This window comes from Zeus faber, assembly GCF_960531495.2.
Source record: "Zeus faber genome assembly, chromosome: 5".
Classification (NCBI taxonomy): domain Eukaryota; kingdom Metazoa; phylum Chordata; class Actinopteri; order Zeiformes; family Zeidae; genus Zeus; species Zeus faber.
This window is the reverse complement of record NC_137192.1, coordinates 37,385,754-37,405,682: the sequence shown is the minus strand read 5'-3', so window position 1 is coordinate 37,405,682 and position 19,929 is coordinate 37,385,754. Positions and strand designations below refer to the sequence as shown.

At 42.5% G+C, this 19,929-nt stretch overlaps 2 protein-coding genes across 5 annotated transcripts in view; both read right to left on the bottom strand.

The window, feature by feature from the left end:
* LOC307230911 (deoxynucleotidyltransferase terminal-interacting protein 1-like) overlaps window positions 1–7,581 on the bottom strand; it is a 28,483-nt gene extending 20,902 nt beyond the window's left edge. For 2 of the 3 annotated variants that reach the window (XM_080001403.1, XM_080001405.1), the window contains exon 1: window positions 7,341–7,575. The gene's annotated coding sequence lies outside the window, so the exon portion shown is untranslated. Of the gene's footprint in view, window positions 1–7,340 lie in introns of all 3 variants that reach the window. The other variant, XM_080001404.1, reaches the window with a different exon arrangement.
* Window positions 7,582–7,846: 265 nt separating this feature from the next.
* pcif1 (phosphorylated CTD interacting factor 1) overlaps window positions 7,847–19,929 on the bottom strand; it is a 29,517-nt gene continuing 17,434 nt past the window's right edge. The window contains exons 7-16 of one of the 2 annotated variants that reach the window (XM_080000264.1): window positions 19,209–19,356; window positions 18,951–19,034; window positions 18,735–18,834; window positions 17,115–17,277; window positions 16,739–16,911; window positions 16,554–16,640; window positions 11,257–11,441; window positions 10,803–10,896; window positions 10,542–10,717; window positions 7,847–9,061 (exon numbers count right to left, since the gene is read on the bottom strand). In XM_080000264.1, the coding sequence (XP_079856390.1) occupies window positions 8,701–9,061; window positions 10,542–10,717; window positions 10,803–10,896; window positions 11,257–11,441; window positions 16,554–16,640; window positions 16,739–16,911; window positions 17,115–17,277; window positions 18,735–18,834; window positions 18,951–19,034; window positions 19,209–19,356 (1,571 nt within the window). In that variant the 3' untranslated portion in view covers window positions 7,847–8,700. The remainder of the gene's footprint in view (window positions 9,062–10,541; window positions 10,718–10,802; window positions 10,897–11,256; window positions 11,442–16,553; window positions 16,641–16,738; window positions 16,912–17,114; window positions 17,278–18,734; window positions 18,835–18,950; window positions 19,035–19,208; window positions 19,357–19,929) is intronic. The other variant, XM_080000265.1, reaches the window with a different exon arrangement.

Below are 19,929 nucleotides of genomic sequence, written 5' to 3'. Positions count from 1 at the left end.
GTAATATATACACTAACTGGAAACCAGTAAGACACACACTAACTGGAAACCAGTAAGATATACACAAACTGGAAACCAGTAAGATATACACTAACTGGAAAGCAGTCAGACACACACTAACTGGAAACCAGTCAGACACACACTAACTGGAAACCAGTAAGATATACACTAACTGGAAACCAGTAAGATATACACTAACTGGAAACCAGTAAGATATACACTAACTGGAAACCACTAAGACATACACTAACTGGAAACCAGTCAGACACGCACTAACTGGAAACCGCTAAGATATACACTAACTGGAAACCACTAAGATATACACTAACTGGAAACCACTAAGACATACACTAACTCTAAACCAGTAAGACACACACTAACTGGAAACCAGTAAGACAAACACTAACTGGAAACCAGTCAGACACACTAACTGGAAACCACTAAGATATACACTAACTGGAAACCAGTAAGACACACACTAACTGGAAACCAGTAAGACACACACTAACTGGAAACCACTAAGACATACACTAACTGGAAACCAGTAAGATATACACTAACTGGAAACCACTAAGACATCCACTAACTGGAAACCAGTACGATATACACTAACTGGAACCCAGTCAGACACACACTAACTGGAAACCAGTAAGATATACACTAACTGTAAACCAGTAAGATATACACTAACTGGAAACCACTAAGACATACACTAACTGGAAACCAGCAAGATATACACTAACTGGAAACCACTAAGACATACACTAACTGGAAACCAGTACGATATACACTAACTGGAAACCAGTAAGATATACACTAACTGGAAACCGCTAAGATATACACTAACTGGAAACCACTAAGACATAAACTAACTGGAAACCACTAAGACATAAACTAACTGGAAACCACTAAGACATAAACTAACTGGAAACCGCTAAGATATACACTAACTGGAAACCACTAAGATATACACTAACTGGAAACCAGTAAGACATACACTAACTGGAAACCAGTAAGACACACACTAACTGGAAACCAGTAAGACATACACTAACTGGAAACCGCTAAGATATACACTAACTGGAAACCGCTAAGATATACACTAACTGGAAACCGCTAAGATGTACACTAACTGGAAACCAGTAAGACATACACTAACTGGAAACCAGTAAGATATACACTAACTGGAAACCAGTAAGACATACACTAACTGGAAACCACTAAGACATAAACTAACTGGAACCACTAAGACATACACTAACTGGAAACCACTAAGACATACACTAACTGGAAACCAGTCAGACACACACTAACTGGAAACCAGTAAGATATACACTAACTGGAAACCGCTAAGATATACACTAACTGGAAACCAGTAAGATATACACTAACTGGAAACCGCTAAGATATACACTAACTGGAAACCACTAAGATATACACTAACTGGAAACCACTAAGATATACACTAACTGGAAACCAGTAAGACATACACTAACTGGAAACCAGTAAGACACACACTAACTGGAAACCAGTAAGACATACACTAACTGGAAACCGCTAAGATATACACTAACTGGAAACCGCTAAGATGTACACTAACTGGAAACCAGTAAGACATACACTAACTGGAAACCAGTAAGATATACACTAACTGGAAACCAGTAAGACATAGACTAACTGGAAACCAGTAAGACATACACTAACTGGAAACAAGTAAGATATACACTAACTGGAAACCAGTAAGACATCCACTAACTGGAAACCACTAAGACATCCACTAACTGGAAACCACTAAGACATCCACTAACTGGAAACCACTAAGACATCCACTAACTGGAAACCACTAAGACATCCACTAACTGGAAACCACTAAGACATCCACTAACTGGAAACCACTAAGACATCCACTAACTGGAAACCACTAAGACATCCACTAACTGGAAACCACTAAGACATCCACTAACTGGAAACCACTAAGACATACACAACTGGAAACCAGTAAGACATCCACTAACTGGAAACCACTAAGACATCCACTAACTGGAAACCACTAAGACATCCACTAACTGGAAACCAGTCAGACACACACTAACTGGAAACCAGTAAGATATACACTAACTGGAAACCGCTAAGATATACACTAACTGGAAACCGCTAGGATATACACTAACTGGAAACCACTAAGACATACACTAACTGGAAACCAGTAAGATATACACTAACTGGAAACCACTAAGATATACACTAACTGGAAACCACTAAGATATACACTAACTGGAAACCAGTAAGACATACACTAACTGGAAACCAGTAAGACACACACTAACTGGAAACCAGTAAGACATAGACTAACTGGAAACCAGTAAGATATACACTAACTGGAAACCACTAAGACATCCACTAACTGGAAACCACTAAGACATCCACTAACTGGAAACCACTAAGACATCCACTAACTGGAAACCACTAAGACATCCACTAACTGGAAACCACTAAGACATCCACTAACTGGAAACCACTAAGACATACACAACTGGAAACCAGTAAGACATCCACTAACTGGAAACCACTAAGACATCCACTAACTGGAAACCACTAAGACATCCACTAACTGGAAACCAGTCAGACACACACTAACTGGAAACCAGTAAGATATACACTAACTGGAAACCGCTAAGATATACACTAACTGGAAACCAGTAAGACATACACTAACTGGAAACCAGTCAGACACACACTAACTGGAAACCAGTAAGATATACACTAACTGGAAACCGCTAGGATATACACTAACTGGAAACCACTAAGACATACACTAACTGGAAACCAGTAAGATATACACTAACTGGAAACCACTAAGATATACACTAACTGGAAACCACTAAGATATACACTAACTGGAAACCAGTAAGACACACACTAACTGGAAACCAGTAAGACATAGACTAACTGGAAACCAGTAAGATATACACTAACTGGAAACCAGTAAGATAAACACTAACTGGAAACCAGTAAGACATCCACTAACTGGAAACCACTAAGACATACACTAACTGGAAACCAGAAAGATATACACTAACTGGAAACCAGTAAGATATACACTAACTGGAAACCAGTAAGACATACACTAACTGGAAACCACTAAGACATACACTAACTGGAAACCAGTAAGATATACACTAACTGGAAACCATTAAGATATACACTAACTGGAAACCAGTAAGATATTCACTAACTGGAAACCACTAAGACATCCACTAACTGGAAACCACTAAGACATACACAACTGGAAACCAGTAAGACATCCACTAACTGGAAACCATTAAGACATACACTAACTGGAAACCACTAAGACATACACTAACTGGAAACCACTAAGATATACACTAACTGGAAACCAGTAAGACATACACTAACTGGAAACCAGTAAGACATACACTAACTGGAAACCAGTAAGACACACACTAACTGGAAACCAGTAAGACATACACTAACTGGAAACCGCTAAGATATACACTAACTGGAAACCGCTAAGATATACACTAACTGGAAACCACTAAGATGTACACTAACTGGAAACCAGTAAGACGTACACTAACTGGAAACCAGTAAGATATACACTAACTGTAAACCAGTAAGATATACACTAACTGTAAACCAGTAAGACATACACTAACTGTAAACCAGTAAGATATACACTAACTGTAAACCAGTAAGACATACACTAACTGGAAACCAGTAAGATATACACTAACTGGAAACCAGTAAGATATACACTAACTGGAAACCAGTAAGATATACACTAACTGTAAACCAGTAAGATATAACACTAACTGTAAACCAGTAAGATATACACTAACTGGAAACCAGTAAGATATACACTAACTGTAAATCAGTAAGATATACACTAACTGGAAACCAGTAAGATATACACTAACTGGAAACCAGTAAGATATACACTAACTGGAAACCAGTAAGATATACACTAACTGGAAACCAGTAAGATATACACTAACTGGAAACCAGTAAGATATACACTAACTGGAAACCAGTAAGATATACACTAACTGGAAACCAGTAAGATATACACTAACTGGAAACCACTAAGACATCCACTAACTGGAAACCACTAAGACATCCACTAACTGGAAACCACTAAGACATCCACTAACTGGAAACCACTAAGACATCCACTAACTGGAAACCACTAAGACATCCACTAACTGGAAACCACTAAGACATCCACAACTGGAAACCAGTAAGACATCCACTAACTGGAAACCACTAAGACATCCACTAACTGGAAACCACTAAGACATCCACTAACTGGAAACCACTAAGACATCCACTAACTGGAAACCACTAAGACATCCACTAACTGGAAACCACTAAGACATCCACTAACTGGAAACCACTAAGACATCCACAACTGGAAACCACTAAGACATACACTAACTGGAAACCACTAAGACATCCACTAACTGGAAACCACTAAGACATCCACTAACTGGAAACCACTAAGACATCCACTAACTGGAAACCACTAAGATATACACTAACTGGAAACCGCTAAGATATACACTAACTGGAAACCACTAAGATATACACTAACTGGAAACCAGTAAGACATACACTAACTGGAAACCAGTAAGACACACACTAACTGGAAACCAGTAAGACATAGACTAACTGGAAACCAGTAAGATATACACTAACTGGAAACCAGTAAGATAAACACTAACTGGAAACCAGTAAGACATCCACTAACTGAAAACCACTAAGACATACACTAACTGGAAACCAGAAAGATATACAGTAACTGAAAACCAGTAAGATATACACTAACTGGAAACCAGTAAGACATACACTAACTGGAAACCACTAAGACATACACTAACTGGAAACCAGTAAGATATACACTAACTGGAAACCATTAAGATATACACTAACTGGAAACCAGTAAGATATACACTAACTGGAAACCAGTAAGATATTCACTAACTGGAAACCACTAAGACATCCACTAACTGGAAACCACTAAGACATACACAACTGGAAACCAGTAAGACATCCACTAACTGGAAACCACTAAGACATACACTAACTGGAAACCACTAAGACATACACTAACTGGAAACCAGTAAGATATACACTAACTGGAAACCACTAAGACGTACACTAACTGGAAACCAGTCAGACACGCACTAACTGGAAACCAGTAAGATATACACTAACTGGAAACCGCTAAGATATACACTAACTGGAAACCACTAACATATACACTAACTGGAAACCAGTAAGACATACACTAACTGGAAACCAGTAAGACACACACTAACTGGAAACCAGTAAGATAAACACTAACTGGAAACCAGTAAGACATCCACTAACTGGAAACCAGAAAGATATACAGTAACTGAAAACCAGTAAGATATACACTAACTGGAAACCAGTAAGACATACACTAACTGGAAACCACTAAGACATACACTAACTGGAAACCAGTAAGATATACACTAACTGGAAACCAGTAAGATATACACTAACTGGAAACCAGTAAGACATACACTAACTGGAAACCAGTAAGATATACACTAACTGGAAACCAGTAAGATATACACTAACTGTAAACCAGTAAGATATACACTAACTGGAAACCAGTAAGATATAACAGTAACTGGAAACCAGTAAGATATACACTAACTGTAAACCAGTAAGATATACACTAACTGGAAACCAGTAAGATATACACTAACTGTAAACCAGTAAGATATACACTAACTGGAAACCAGTAAGACATACACTAACTGGAAACCAGTAAGATATACACTAACTGTAAACCAGTAAGATATACACTAACTGTAAACCAGTAAGATATACACTAACTGGAAACCAGTAAGATATACACTAACTGGAAACCAGTAAGATATAACAGTAACTGGAAACCAGTAAGATATACACTAACTGTAAACCAGTAAGATATACACTAACTGTAAACCAGTAAGATATACACTAACTGGAAACCAGTAAGATATACACTAACTGTAAACCAGTAAGATATACACTAACTGGAAACCAGTAAGATATACACTAACTGGAAACCAGTAAGATATACACTAACTGTAAACCAGTAAGATATACACTAACTGGAAACCAGTAAGATATACACTAACTGGAAACCAGTAAGATATACACTAACTGGAAACCAGTAAGATATAACAGTAACTGGAAACCAGTAAGATATAACAGTAACTGGAAACCAGTAAGATATACACTAACTGTAAACCAGTAAGATATACACTAACTGGAAACCAGTAAGATATACACTAACTGTAAACCAGTAAGATATACACTAACTGGAAACCAGTAAGACATACACTAACTGGAAACCAGTAAGATATACACTAACTGGAAACCAGTAAGATATACACTAACTGTAAACCAGTAAGATATACACTAACTGGAAACCAGTAAGATATACACTAACTGGAAACCAGTAAGATATAACAGTAACTGGAAACCAGTAAGATATACACTAACTGTAAACCAGTAAGATATACACTAACTGGAAACCAGTAAGATATACACTAACTGGAAACCAGTAAGATATACACTAACTGGAAACCAGTAAGATATACACTAACTGGAAACCAGTAAGATATACACTAACTGGAAACCAGTAAGATATACACTAACTGGAAACCAGTAAGATATACACTAACTGGAAACCAGTAAGACATACACTAACTGGAAACCAGTAAGATATACACTAACTGGAAACCAGTAAGATATAACAGTAACTGGAAACCAGTAAGATATACACTAACTGGAAACCAGTAAGATATACACTAACTGTAAACCAGTAAGATATAACACTAACTGTAAACCAGTAAGATATACACTAACTGGAAACCAGTAAGATATACACTAACTGTAAATCAGTAAGATATACACTAACTGGAAACCAGTAAGATATACACTAACTGGAAACCAGTAAGATATACACTAACTGGAAACCAGTAAGATATACACTAACTGGAAACCAGTAAGATATACACTAACTGGAAACCAGTAAGATATACACTAACTGGAAACCAGTAAGATATACACTAACTGGAAACCAGTAAGATATACACTAACTGGAAACCAGTAAGATATACACTAACTGGAAACCAGTAAGATATACACTAACTGGAAACCAGTAAGATATACACTAACTGGAAACCAGTAAGATATAACAGTAACTGGAAACCAGTAAGATATACACTAACTGGAAACCAGTAAGATATAACAGTAACTGGAACTTTCTTCAGCAGAATTTAATGGAATGGCTTTAAAACCTGAAACGCTGCTCGACGGTGTCCAGGTCCGATCCGTGACCTGGGACCAGGAAAGAAGACAGTAAAAGTACCGATGTAATGGTTTTAAAGCAGTGAAACTAGTTGACGTGTTTCTAAAGCGGTAAAGCTGCAGTTTTCGTCCTTTTTAAGTCTTTCAATCACCGTTGTTGTGGTTTTAAAACAGTAAAAGCTGCAGATTCTATCGAATTGAAAGTCGTTTCATCAGATTTTTTCCGGAAACACGACGTACTGCGCATGTGCGAAGGGGGCCGGGGGGGCGTGACCTGAGCCGGGCTGCGCGTCCCGCACGGTCCGCCATCTTGGAAAGGGCTGTGTGGACAGCAGTAATGGCGGCTCTGCCCGTTGTCCGGACGCTTTGTTAAGACACTTGAACGCTTCACATTCTGACTTTAGTCTTTCGTTTCCAAGTCGTTTAATCCTTTATTCTTTCAGCTCCGGTTTTCCCACTTTATTGTCAACACGTGTTAATTTGCATTGTTTTCCAATGGGAAGGTGTGGCTCCAGCCGCCCCAGTGGAGTCATTCAATAATGAGGAACACAGTAGTACTTGGAGTTTTACTGCAGTATTTACAGAGTATCATGCACATTGAAATCCAAGAATCAAACACAAAAACAACAAGAGAGACAAAGAATTATAAAAATAAAGTGGAGTATTGTGCTGCGTCAGGGTCAGCATTAGGATGTATACACGCTCTACTTTCACCTACTAGATACAGATTTATATATATTTTTGTGTATATATATATAGAATCCTTAACACTTTGGTTTAGTTTAAAACAAAACTGTATGATACACAAACAACTTTCATCTGTAGAAAAATGATGTTAAATTACAGCAAATTAAATTCATGGAAAGGTTCAACAGTTAATTCAAGGAGACTGTACACTATGTACAGGCTGCCGACCAATCAGCTGCCAGCGTTTTGAGGGGCGGGGCCAGAGCCCGAGGGGGCGTGGCCAGGCTGCTCTGCCTGGACTGGACGGAGGCAAGCGGCTGAAAACTGACCAATCTCAGGCTGCCGCCATACTGTCGACCAATCAGAAGGAAGGAGCTCTGCCTCTGGATACTCACTACAGAGTATAACCAGATATTACTGAATACTACTGAGTATTACTGAATACTACCCAATATTACTGCATACTACAGAGTATTACCAGATGTACAGGATGTCGTCTTTCAGGTCCTCTTTCAGTGACGGAACTCCAGCAGATAGTTCCTGTACTGGGTACACTTCCTGTACTGGGTTCCTGTACTGGGTACACTTCCTGTACTGGGTCTCTGTTGTATTTACAATTTGTACACAGTAAAGAGCTGGTGAAGTCTAGCGCCACCTGCTGCCCTAAACGCTGCACAGCTTCTCCAGTGGGCTGCTGCTGCTACCGATACCACCAATAGTACTACTAGAACCACTACTAGTACCACTAACAGTACTACTACTACTACTCGTACTACTGCTGCCGCTGTTATTGTTGTTGTCGTTGTCATGGCTACCAGTGGAGTCCACACTGGGCGTCCTTTCTGTTTTGGAGGCGGGGTCTCCGTCTCCCGTGGCAACAGGAGAGGAGGAGGAGGCGGAGCAACGGTAGGAGGACTGCAGCTCTGCGAGCCGATTGGCCGTTGGCTCCCACTTGGAGAAGCCAGCAGAGTTCTGCAGGAAGTAGATGGCCGTGCCGTGGACCGCCTTGTAGTACATGTCCTCCCTGCAGGGGGCGCCAGTGTGGTCAGTACATCAGCAGAGGAACCCTGACCCCAAAGCCCCTCCCCCTTAAACCAGACATACCAGTCATAAAACCAGACGTACCAGTCATAAAACCAGACGTAGTTAGTAGCTAGATGTACCAGTTATAAAACTTGACGTACCAGTCATAAAACCAGACATACTAGTTATAAACCAGATGTACCAGTCATAAAACCAGATGTCAGAAAACCAGACGTACCAGTCATAAAACCACACATACTAGTTATAAACCAAACGTACTAGTTGTTAACTAGACGTACCAGTCAGAAAACCAGACGTACCAGTCAGAAAACCAGACGTACCAGTTATAAAACCAGACATACCAGTCAGAAAACAAGACATCAGAAAACCAGGCGTACCAGTCATAAAACCACACATACTAGTTACAAACTAAACGTACTAGTTGGTTACTAGATGTACCAGTCATACCAGTCATAAAACCAGACGTACCAGCCATAAAACCAGACATACTAGTTACAAACCAAACGTACTAGTTGGTTACAAGATGTACCAGTTATAAAACCAGACGTACCAGTCATAAAACCAGACATACCAGTCATAAAACCAGACATACTCGTTATAAACCAGACGTAGTTAGTACCTAGATGTACCAGTTATAAAACTTGACGTGCCAGTCATAAAACCAGACGTACTAGTTATAAACCAAATGTAGATGTACCAGTTATAAAAGTAGACGTACTCTTTATAACAGACTGTTTCCCACAGAACTTGGTTGTGTTTGTGGCGATAGCACTGAGTACATAAGTAAATAAATGGCTCCCTCAGAGGATGACAACCTACTTCAACAATATCCTCTTATTTTCCAGTGCTTTCATGCGCGATGGCAATGACAGATGAATAGATCCAGGGCTACTCATAAAACACGTGTATACATGTGTACCGTGCATGATCATGTTTTGATTGGGAGTGGAGCCAACGGGGAGAGGAGGGGCTTCCACAGACGTCAATGTGTTTGAGAATGAAGAAGGGCCCAATCAAAATGTCTATTGTGGCGCCACAAATAAATCTATGTATGGGAAACACAGACACACTAGTTATCTCTAAAAGTAGACATACTAGTTAGTTCTAAAAGTAGACATACTAGTTAGTTCTAAAAGTAGACATACTAGTTAGTTATAAAAGTAGACATACTAGTTAGTTATAAAAGTAGACATACTAGTTAGTTATAAAAGTAGACATACTAGTAATCTCTAAAAGTAGACATACTAGTTAGTTCTAAAAGTAGACATACTAGTTAGTTATAAAAGTAGACATACTAGTTATAAAAGTAGACATACTAGTTATAAAAGTAGACATACTAGTTATAACACCGAGAGATACAGATGGTCCCTGTGGTTTGAGAGATAATGACCGTCTGGACGGACGTTATCATTACATAGTAGTATTAGCAGTATCAGCAGTATCAGCGATAGTACTAGTACCTCTTGCAGATATGCTGGCTCCCGGAGCGGTACTGGTGCTGGTAGGCGGGGATGCTGGTCTGGTGGCGCAGGAAGTGGCTCTTCTCCATGCGGAGCAGCGCGGAGGGTGGCGGGTCCCGCCACTCTGGGACGAACACAATGAAGGACAACGGCTCCGAGGACGCTTCTAGAAGCTCCTGCAGACAGACAGGCAGTAGGGGTGAGACGGGTGAACAACACAGATGAGACAGGTGAGGCAGGGAACGGGGGTGAGAGAGGTACCTCAAAGTGTGTTACCATGGCGTCCATCAGCTCCTCACAGAACGGAGGGTTGGCCTCAAAGGAGCCACTGGCCGGACGGAAACTGAGGAACGGACTAAACAGAACAGGATCTATCAGTAACCTGGAATGACTCTTCTAGAAAACACTTCTAGAAACAGTTCTACATTAGAAAATGTGACTCCATACTCTGCTGCGTGATACACTTTATAATATCTATATAATACCTGCATACATATCTTTATACCCAATACGATATCTATATGTAATGTAATATGTAGGATATTAATATGTAATAGAAAATCTATAATATATATACGTAATATATCTATAATAAGTATAACATATACTGTATATCTAACATCTATATGTTATATAATATATTTATCCATAACATCCATATTTAATCTCTAATAATATCTTTAATATCTGAGAGCAGGGCACGGCGCCCTCTCACCCTCTAGATCCGAAGAAGCCGTCGCTGTCGGGATAGGCAGAGCAGAACTGCTTGAAGAAGCAGTTGAGCGGAGATGCAAAGCACTCGAAGGAAACTCCAAAGTGTTTGTTGAGCGTCTCGAACACAGTGACTGGCAGCGCCCCCTGCAGGCCAGAGCCCTCGTTCACACCACTGCCAAACATCACCTGCAACACACACAGCACTGATGACTACTGGTCTACTGCACTGGCCTACTGCACTGGCCTACTGCACTGGCCTACTGCACTGGTCTACTGCACTGGCCTACTGCACTGGCCTACTGCACTGGCCTACTGCACTGGTCTACTGCACTGGTCTACTGCACTGGTCGACACTTGTACCGTTTAAATGTTGTTAGTGAAGAATCAACCAATCTGATTAAGTTCTACGTCATTGCACTGTTCGTTGCTCACTTTTTAGAATGGAGCGACTGTATTTTATTGTCACATGGACTTTGTTTGCTGTGGCTTAGTGTTTATATGTCCCTTGCCATATGCACACAGGCAGGATCCAGTACTCTCGGGATCTTTACTGGGTCTAGAGGATTGACAGCAGCCACATACGCACTTGGACTTACTTACGTAAGAGCGTTTAATAGCGAACATCTCCTGTCACTGCGAATACTTTAAAACATGGGATAAAAAATGTGAAGTGCGGAAACAGACAGTGGCTTAAGCGTCTGCACCTCCACCGCATACCCCTCCTCTTGATACTACTTTGCAATGCCCAGTCCATCGGGAACATCGGGAGGTGCCTGCCTCTATGCCCACCAGTGGTGCTGTAAACACCGTCAGAGAGACTTTGTGTACCACGGACATTGAGCTGCTGTCTGTCGATTTCCCCAAATATTTGTTACTGTTGTGTACATAAACCCCAAAGCCAATGCAAATAATGCAGTGACAACTATTCACAAGGTTACACAAAAGCAAGTCCCTCTCTCCTGATGCCCCTTGACTCACCCTTGGGGGTTTCAATCATCGCAACCTAAAATCAATGAGCAACTTTTATCAGTTTATTTATTGCCCTACCAGACTGAACAAAACTATTGACTTATGTTGTGGTTCAGTTAAAGGTGCGTAGAAGTCCGTAGCGTTGCCACCTCTCGGCTCCTCTGATCACAACCCTATCCTTCTTCTCCCAACCCACAAGCCGCTCCTTAAACAGAGAAGCGGAGATGTGGACTGGAAGGGCTTTTGAGGAACTCAAGGGAGTCCTTGAAAGCACAAACTGGAATCATTTTAATAATTCTACTCCCGATCTTGATAAGAGGGCTGAGGGGATATCCTCTTATGTTCTTTATCGGAAACACTCGTCATCCTAACTAAACGTAAAGAAAGCAGTGAAGGATGTACTGCACAGGAAACATAATACCTTTCTACGTGGTGGGGACAGGGATAAGGCAAATCCTAAAAAAATAGTCCATACATGAAATAAAGAGGGCTAAACTCCAATATAAAGGTAGAATAGAGGAGAAATGTGAAGGTTAAGACCTAAAGGCAGAGTGGGATGGCATGAAAGCCCTGACGAGCTAGGACAATAACAATAACAGGTCAATAACCATTGATGGCTTTGATTCAAACTCAGTGCTTGCACATGCACAGAATGATTTTTATTTACGTTTTAATGATGGACATGATTGTACAAATGTGCAAAGTGATCTGTTGGGTATGTAAAGTGACTACACTACTACGTTTCAGCCTACAATCAGTGGCAATTCTGTCAGATCCATGTTCCATAAATGCAGTTAAGACCTGGGCCTGACATGATCACTGGCTAATTCCTTAAGTTTGTGCAGCTCAGTTATGTGATATTTTAACTGATCTTTTTAACTTTTCACTTACTAAGCACAAGGTCTCGAAACTGTGAAAGGATAGATCCTTGGCCAAATAACAAATCCCCAAAAGAGCTCAATGACCTTAGATCTGTGGCTCTGATCTCACTAGTGAGGAAGACCAGGGGATGGTAGCTCAGGCGGTAGAGCTGGTGGTCTAGTAATCCAAAGGTCGCTGGTTGGATCCCAGGCTCCTCCTGCTAGCATGCTGTAGTGTCCTTGAGCAAGACACTTAACCCCTAATTGCTCCTGATGGCTGCGTCCGTCGCTGTTTGAATAATTGTAAGTCGCTTTGGATAAAAGCGTCTGATCAATGTAATGTAATGTAATGTAATGTAAAGACCTGAGCGACTGGTCAAACAAACCCTGACTGATGAGGGTCAGGGCCTGCTTGGCCGGGTGCAATGTGCATATGGGTTAATAGAGGGATGGAGGATGCTACTACCTTATTTAATTTTCTGTCGAAGCATCTCCAGGATGCAACAGCTCGTGCAAGGCTTTTATTTGTCGATTTCTCCGCAGCTTTTAATACAATCCAACATGTTAGCTAGCGAACTACTGTCCACTTTTATTATTGATGCTGGCAAGGTGAAATGGGTAATGGGACTTTTTAACATGTACGCCCAGACAGTCATGCCCTATCCTAGAAGCTGTTTTCATCCACAGGCTCGCCCCAGGGGTGTGTCCTGTCCCCATTATTGTATTCTATATACAAATGACTGAGTAACCTAGTTGACAGGTATCTCCTCAAGTTCGCAGGCGACACAATTTTAATCAGTCTGCTTTAGGATGGAGGTCGATCGTGGGCCAGTTGTGAACGATTTTGTAGAGTGGTGTGACAACCACTTCCTGAAGTAAAATGCTCACAAAACTAAAGATATGGCCATCGACTTCAGGAAAACCTCCCACTCAACCTTCCCAACTACAACCAAGGACTCACTTGTTGAGACGGTTGAACTTCTTGAACAGATATCTATAACAATAGTTTTTTGGAAGGCGTGGTGGATCGTGACCGGCTCTAACAACCAACTCTTGGAGGAATTGGTTCTTCTCCCCTTTGGGCGGAGATACAGGTCCCACAGGGTTTAAATGTCCCTTTGTTCCAAGTGCAAGACACGTGCTTCATTTTCACTAAACCTTGACTGCACCGGTCAGCAGCACAGCATCATGATGACCGACACCGTGGAGCTGCAGATGGAGCGGGGGGACACCAGACGCTTGTGGGAGGGGCTGCGAACAATAACAAACTACAAGAGCAGCTCCTCCCCAGCCACGAGTGTGGACGCCTCCCTGGCCAACCAACTGAACTCCTTTTATGCGCGGTTTGAGTCTGGCAGCAGCACCGCTAGCTCGCCGGCTAATTGGAGTTACACCGCTGGGGACGAGCGCGCACTCTCAGTGTCCGTGCACGAGGTCAGGAGGGCTTTGATGCGGGTGAACACCAGGAAAGCTGCGAGTCCAGATGGCATATCTGGACGAGTACTGAAGACCTGTGCTAACCAGCTAGCTCCGGTGTTCACCACAATATTCAACATCTCCCTGGCTGAATCAGTGGTCCCATCCTGTTTCAAGAGGTCCACCGTCGTTCCTGTCCTGATGATCACCTCTCCAACCTGCCTGAATGACTACCGTCCGGTGGCCCTCACCTCGGTGGTCATGAAGTGTTTCGAGAGGCTGATTAAGGATTACATCTGCGCCTCCCTCCCCCGCACCTTGGACCCGTTGCAGTTCGCGTACCGGCAAAACAGATCCACGGATGACGCGCTCTCCCAGGTACTGCACACCACGCTCACGCACCTGGATGGCCAGAAGGGGGCCTATGTGAGAATGCTGTTCAGTGATTATAGTTCAGCTTTCAACACCATAGTCCCCACCAGACTGGCTGTCAAGTTGTTGGAGCTCGGATTGAATGCTCCGCTGTGCACCTGGATCCTGGACTTCCTCACAGGCCGCCCCCAGGTGGTCAAGGTGGGGAAGTACATGTCAAGCTCCCTCACCCTGAATACAGGATCCCCCCAGGGCTGCGTCCTCAGCCCCCTACTGTACTCCCTGTACACACATGACTGTGTGGCCAGGTCCAGCTCCAACACCATCATCAAGTTTGCTGACGACACCGTGGTCGTGGGCCTGATCACCGACTGCGATGAGAAGGCCTACCGCGAGGAGGTGGCTGACCTGTCACTCTGGTGCCAGGACAACAGCCTACACCTGAACGTCAGCAAAACCAAGGAGCTGATTGTGGACTTTAGGCGTGGATCACAATCGAGGACGCACGCGCCCTTGTGGATTAATGGGACTTCTGTCGACAGGGTGAGCAGCTTCAGATATCTGGTAGTCCACATCACAGAGGACTTAACATGGACTGTTCACACAGACACTCTGGTGAGAAAGGCGAGGCAGCGTCTCTACCACCTCAGGCAGCTGAGGAAATTCCGGGTCTCGGTGAGGATCCTCAAGTCCTTCTACTCTGGAGCAGTGGAGAGCATCCTGACAGGCAACATCACTGCCTGGTTTGGGAACTGTACTGCCCAGGACAGGCGGGCCCTGCAGAGGGTGGTGCGTTCAGCTGAACGTACCACTGGAACTACCCTCCCCCCCTTGCAGGAGTTATACACCAGGAGGTGTAGTAGCAGAGCCCGTAGGATCATGAAGGATCCTCATCACCCCAACAACGGACTGTTTCAGCTGCTGCGGTCAGGCAAGCGCCTCCGCAGTCACGCAGCGAGAACAGAGAGACTGAGACGGAGTTTCTTCCCTCAAGCCATTAGAACTGTCAACGCTGACCTCACCAGGGGTCCTAACTGAGCCATGCACTAGGCTCCACTACCTACTGTACTGTATGTAGCATACTGTACCGCATACTGTGTCACTGTTCAGGGTTGTTCGTGATGCCGTATTGCTGTGCCGTACTGTTGTATACTGTGCTGTTTTATCCCAAACACTACCTCACACTATTCACATTCACATGCCACTTTAATTCACATGCCACTTTAAATGCACATATCTGTATATACATAGCCATATTCCTTCAACCTATTCCATTTTATTTCAATTTATTTTTTATTGTATTTTATTCTATATATTTTTTATCTTATTCTATAAGTATTCCACTTACTGTATTACGTTTTAGGAGTCAGTCGGTCTATTAGAAAGGAATTTTCTACTTTTTATTTTATTTTATTTTTGTACTTTTTCCTAGGACTTATTGTGTGCTATCACCGGGTGCGTTGCATTACATTTCACTGCATATATGTATGGAAGTATGTATATGTATGTGACAAATAAAAATCTTGAATCTTGAATCTTGAAACATACAACTACTCAACTGGACTTAACTACTCAACTGGACTAAACTACTCAACTCGACTAGTCGAGCGGCCTGCTTGAGTAGACTGGAATACTGGAGTGGAATACTGGAATACTGCACTGGACGACCGCATTACAGTACCTGGTAGCGTTTGACCAGACACCAAACCCTGGACAGGAACTTCTCAAAACGAGGATCATCAATACAGCTGTAGCGGTATAACAGCTCCTACAGTACACACAGTGTACACACAGAGAACAGTGAGAATCGATTATCTTTACAGTAGGACTCATGATGTATGTATTCTCTCTAGTACCAGTACTAACCAGCTTGGAGAAGTGCCCTCTGTTGACCTTGACCATCTCCCCCTTGAAGCGCAGGCAGGCCACTTCGTTCTCAAAGTGGAGTTCAACCCGTGGCTGGGGGGGCGAGGGGATGGACAGGCGGATAGGGAAGCAGTACACCAGGCGCTGCTGTACTTCAGCGGGAGTACATGCCTCTGTACAGGACACAGTACACAAAGTACACACAGTGAGCACAATACATACAGTATGTTAGAGTACTGACCTGCTCTTACCTGGTATGTTACCCAGTCTGACCCGGTCTAACCAGTGTGACCCGGTCTAACCAGTCTGACTGCTCTAACCAGTCTGACCCGGTATAACCAGTCTGACCCGGTATAACCAGTCTGAGGAGTCTAACCTGGCACGCTGCAGCCCTGCAGCAGGGCAAGGTGCGCCTGTCGCAGGCGGCGGCTGTACTCTGCTGAGATGGTGAAGATCTTGGAGCAGATTCCTTCCACAGAGTCTTTGGCCACAGCAGCAACGTGCGGCCCACACTGCTGCCGCAGGTGCTCCAGCCGGTCCTACACACACACACACCCACACACACACACACACACACACACACACACACACACACACACACACACACACACACACACACACACACACACACACACACACACACACACACACACACACACACACACACACACACACACACACACACACACAGATGTGGGCGTGGCCTCTGGCTTCTAAATAGCTGTTTGACATATGACATTAAAGTATAATATACTTCACTACACCACACCACCATACTACACTACAGCACTATACTACACTTCACCACCATACTATACTACAGCACCATACTACACTACCATCCTACACTACATGCACGGAGCGTCCCTGTAACCATAGCAACTCTCTCCCACTCCTGTCCCTGGCAGCGCAGGAGAAGAGGAGGCTGCACAGCATGCCTGGAATAAATGTCACCATGATAGAAATGTCCACTTCAATTGGTCTGTCCTGCACTATTTGAGCCATGTGGACGATGATTGGGGTGGAAAGTTACAGAAAACAGCTCATGAAATTATTTCAATATAATAGTAAATATATAAAAAACCATAGAAGCACAAATGCCCATTTTTCTGGCACAAATCAGGAATAGCAATGATTTAATCACATCGTGCCAACGCCACGGAGGTTGAGCCTGAACGGTCGTAACTGCACCATCCATGGCGTCGCCAGACGCCAGACTTCTTTTTAAGGCGTCACTAGCAAAAAGGTTTGAGAAGCCCTGATCTAAGGGGATCCCTACTTTATCACTTTCCAGAACTCCCGCACCCCGACAGACCATAAAGATGTGCAGGAACATTCAGTGCAGTGGAAGCTGCATGAAGCTGAGTTCACCTGAACAAACATCTCTGCATCCTTCAGGCTTTTCATTTGGGGGGGACTTGCCAAAGAGGCCTGAAAAACCTGATGACAACTTTCTACCAGGTTAAAGGGATGTTATTTTGTTTGAGAGTATTTTTTTATTATTCATTTTATTATCACTATTAATTAATTTATTTATTGTATAATATTTTTTATTTTGCAAGTTATTTTCATGGATGGCCTACAAGAGACTCTTTTTCCTCAATTTGATTAAAAAAAATGTTTGCACAATAATGACACCAAGTGGTGCTGTTTTTTAATGTTTTATTCTTCAACAACTCACGTGTGGACATACCACCTGCCCTGGACTACTTGGTCATCTCATTTATTTTTATTATGCTAATAAAGAAAATATGTAATTACACTTGGTCTTTTTAGTTGATTTAGAGGAAAACGGAGGGAAAAATAATCGAGGTTCAAATGAAAAATGATGCATCGTTTGAAAATATATATATAAATAAATGAAGATTATTTTTTTTTTTTTGCCAAATCAGCCAGCCCTACTACACTACACATGTGTAACTGTTGAACGACACTCTGATTGGACCGCTCTGTATCAAGGTACTATGTTAGTGTTGTGTTAAAACTGTGGTAGTACCATGTAGTCCTCCTTGCTGGCAGAGTGGTCTCTGCGTAACCAGCTCATGGTGTCTTCAGCGTTCCACTTCACCACTTTACGGCTGTCTGGACTGGCATTCCTACACACAGTACACATTATCAAGTATAACATAATATGTATAAACTGACTCATTTAAACCGGATCATCCTTTATGCTAACTAGCCTAGTGAGCTAACTAGCTAGCGTGTTGCTCACCTTGAGTCGATCATCTTCTTGGCTGCTTCAGCGTATTTGAACAGCAGCTTCCTGGCATCCTCCTTGTACTTAATACGAGACAATCTGTACACAGTACACACCAAGTACATACATTATAGACACAGTACACACAGAGAGAACTGTTGACTTACACATGAACTATTCAGTTATTACTAAAGCTGTAAGAGACAAGAGGAGAGAGAGAGACAGGCTAAGAGACAGGTAGACAAAGAGACAGACAGAGGGTGAGACAGCTACCTGATAGGGATGTCGTTCATCACTTCTCTGAACATGGATGGAGAGATGACAGGATCACAGTCGCTAGGCAACAGGGGGTCGTGACCCTTGTCAATCACCTTCCTCTCCAACAACCATCGATTGAACGATTCTCTGGGCGGATCAATACCTGAACAGAGAGAGAGAGAGAGAGAACCTTGTATCCATAGCAACAGTCCAATCTAGCATAGTCACCATAGTAACCGGCTTTGTGTAGTTGAGTCACCATAGTAACTGTCTCTGTGGGTAATTTAGTCACCATAGTAACTGTCTCTGTGTAGTTTAGTCACCATAATAACTGTCTCTGGGTAATTTAGTCACCATAGTAACTGTCTCTGGGTAATTTAGTCACCATAGTTACTGTCGCTGGGTAGCTTAGTCACCGTGGTAACTGTCTCTGGGTAGTTTAGTCACCATAGTAACTGTCTGAGTAGTTTAGTCACCATAGTAACTGTCTCTGGGTAGTTTATTTACTACATGCTCTTCTCTTCTGGCGATAGTGGCGCCGCCCCTTGCAGTCGCCTGCGCCGGTGCTCCGGTCGACTTCTGCACATTTCAGTATTTCATTCCGTTTTTTTAATCACAATGTCCGCCAAAAAAGCATCGGCATTTATCTCTTACAGCGCGATACACTCATGGATATAAAAACTTCCCTAAAATAACAACTTTGGGGACTTTTTATCTGTGGATTTAGAGTGGCCGC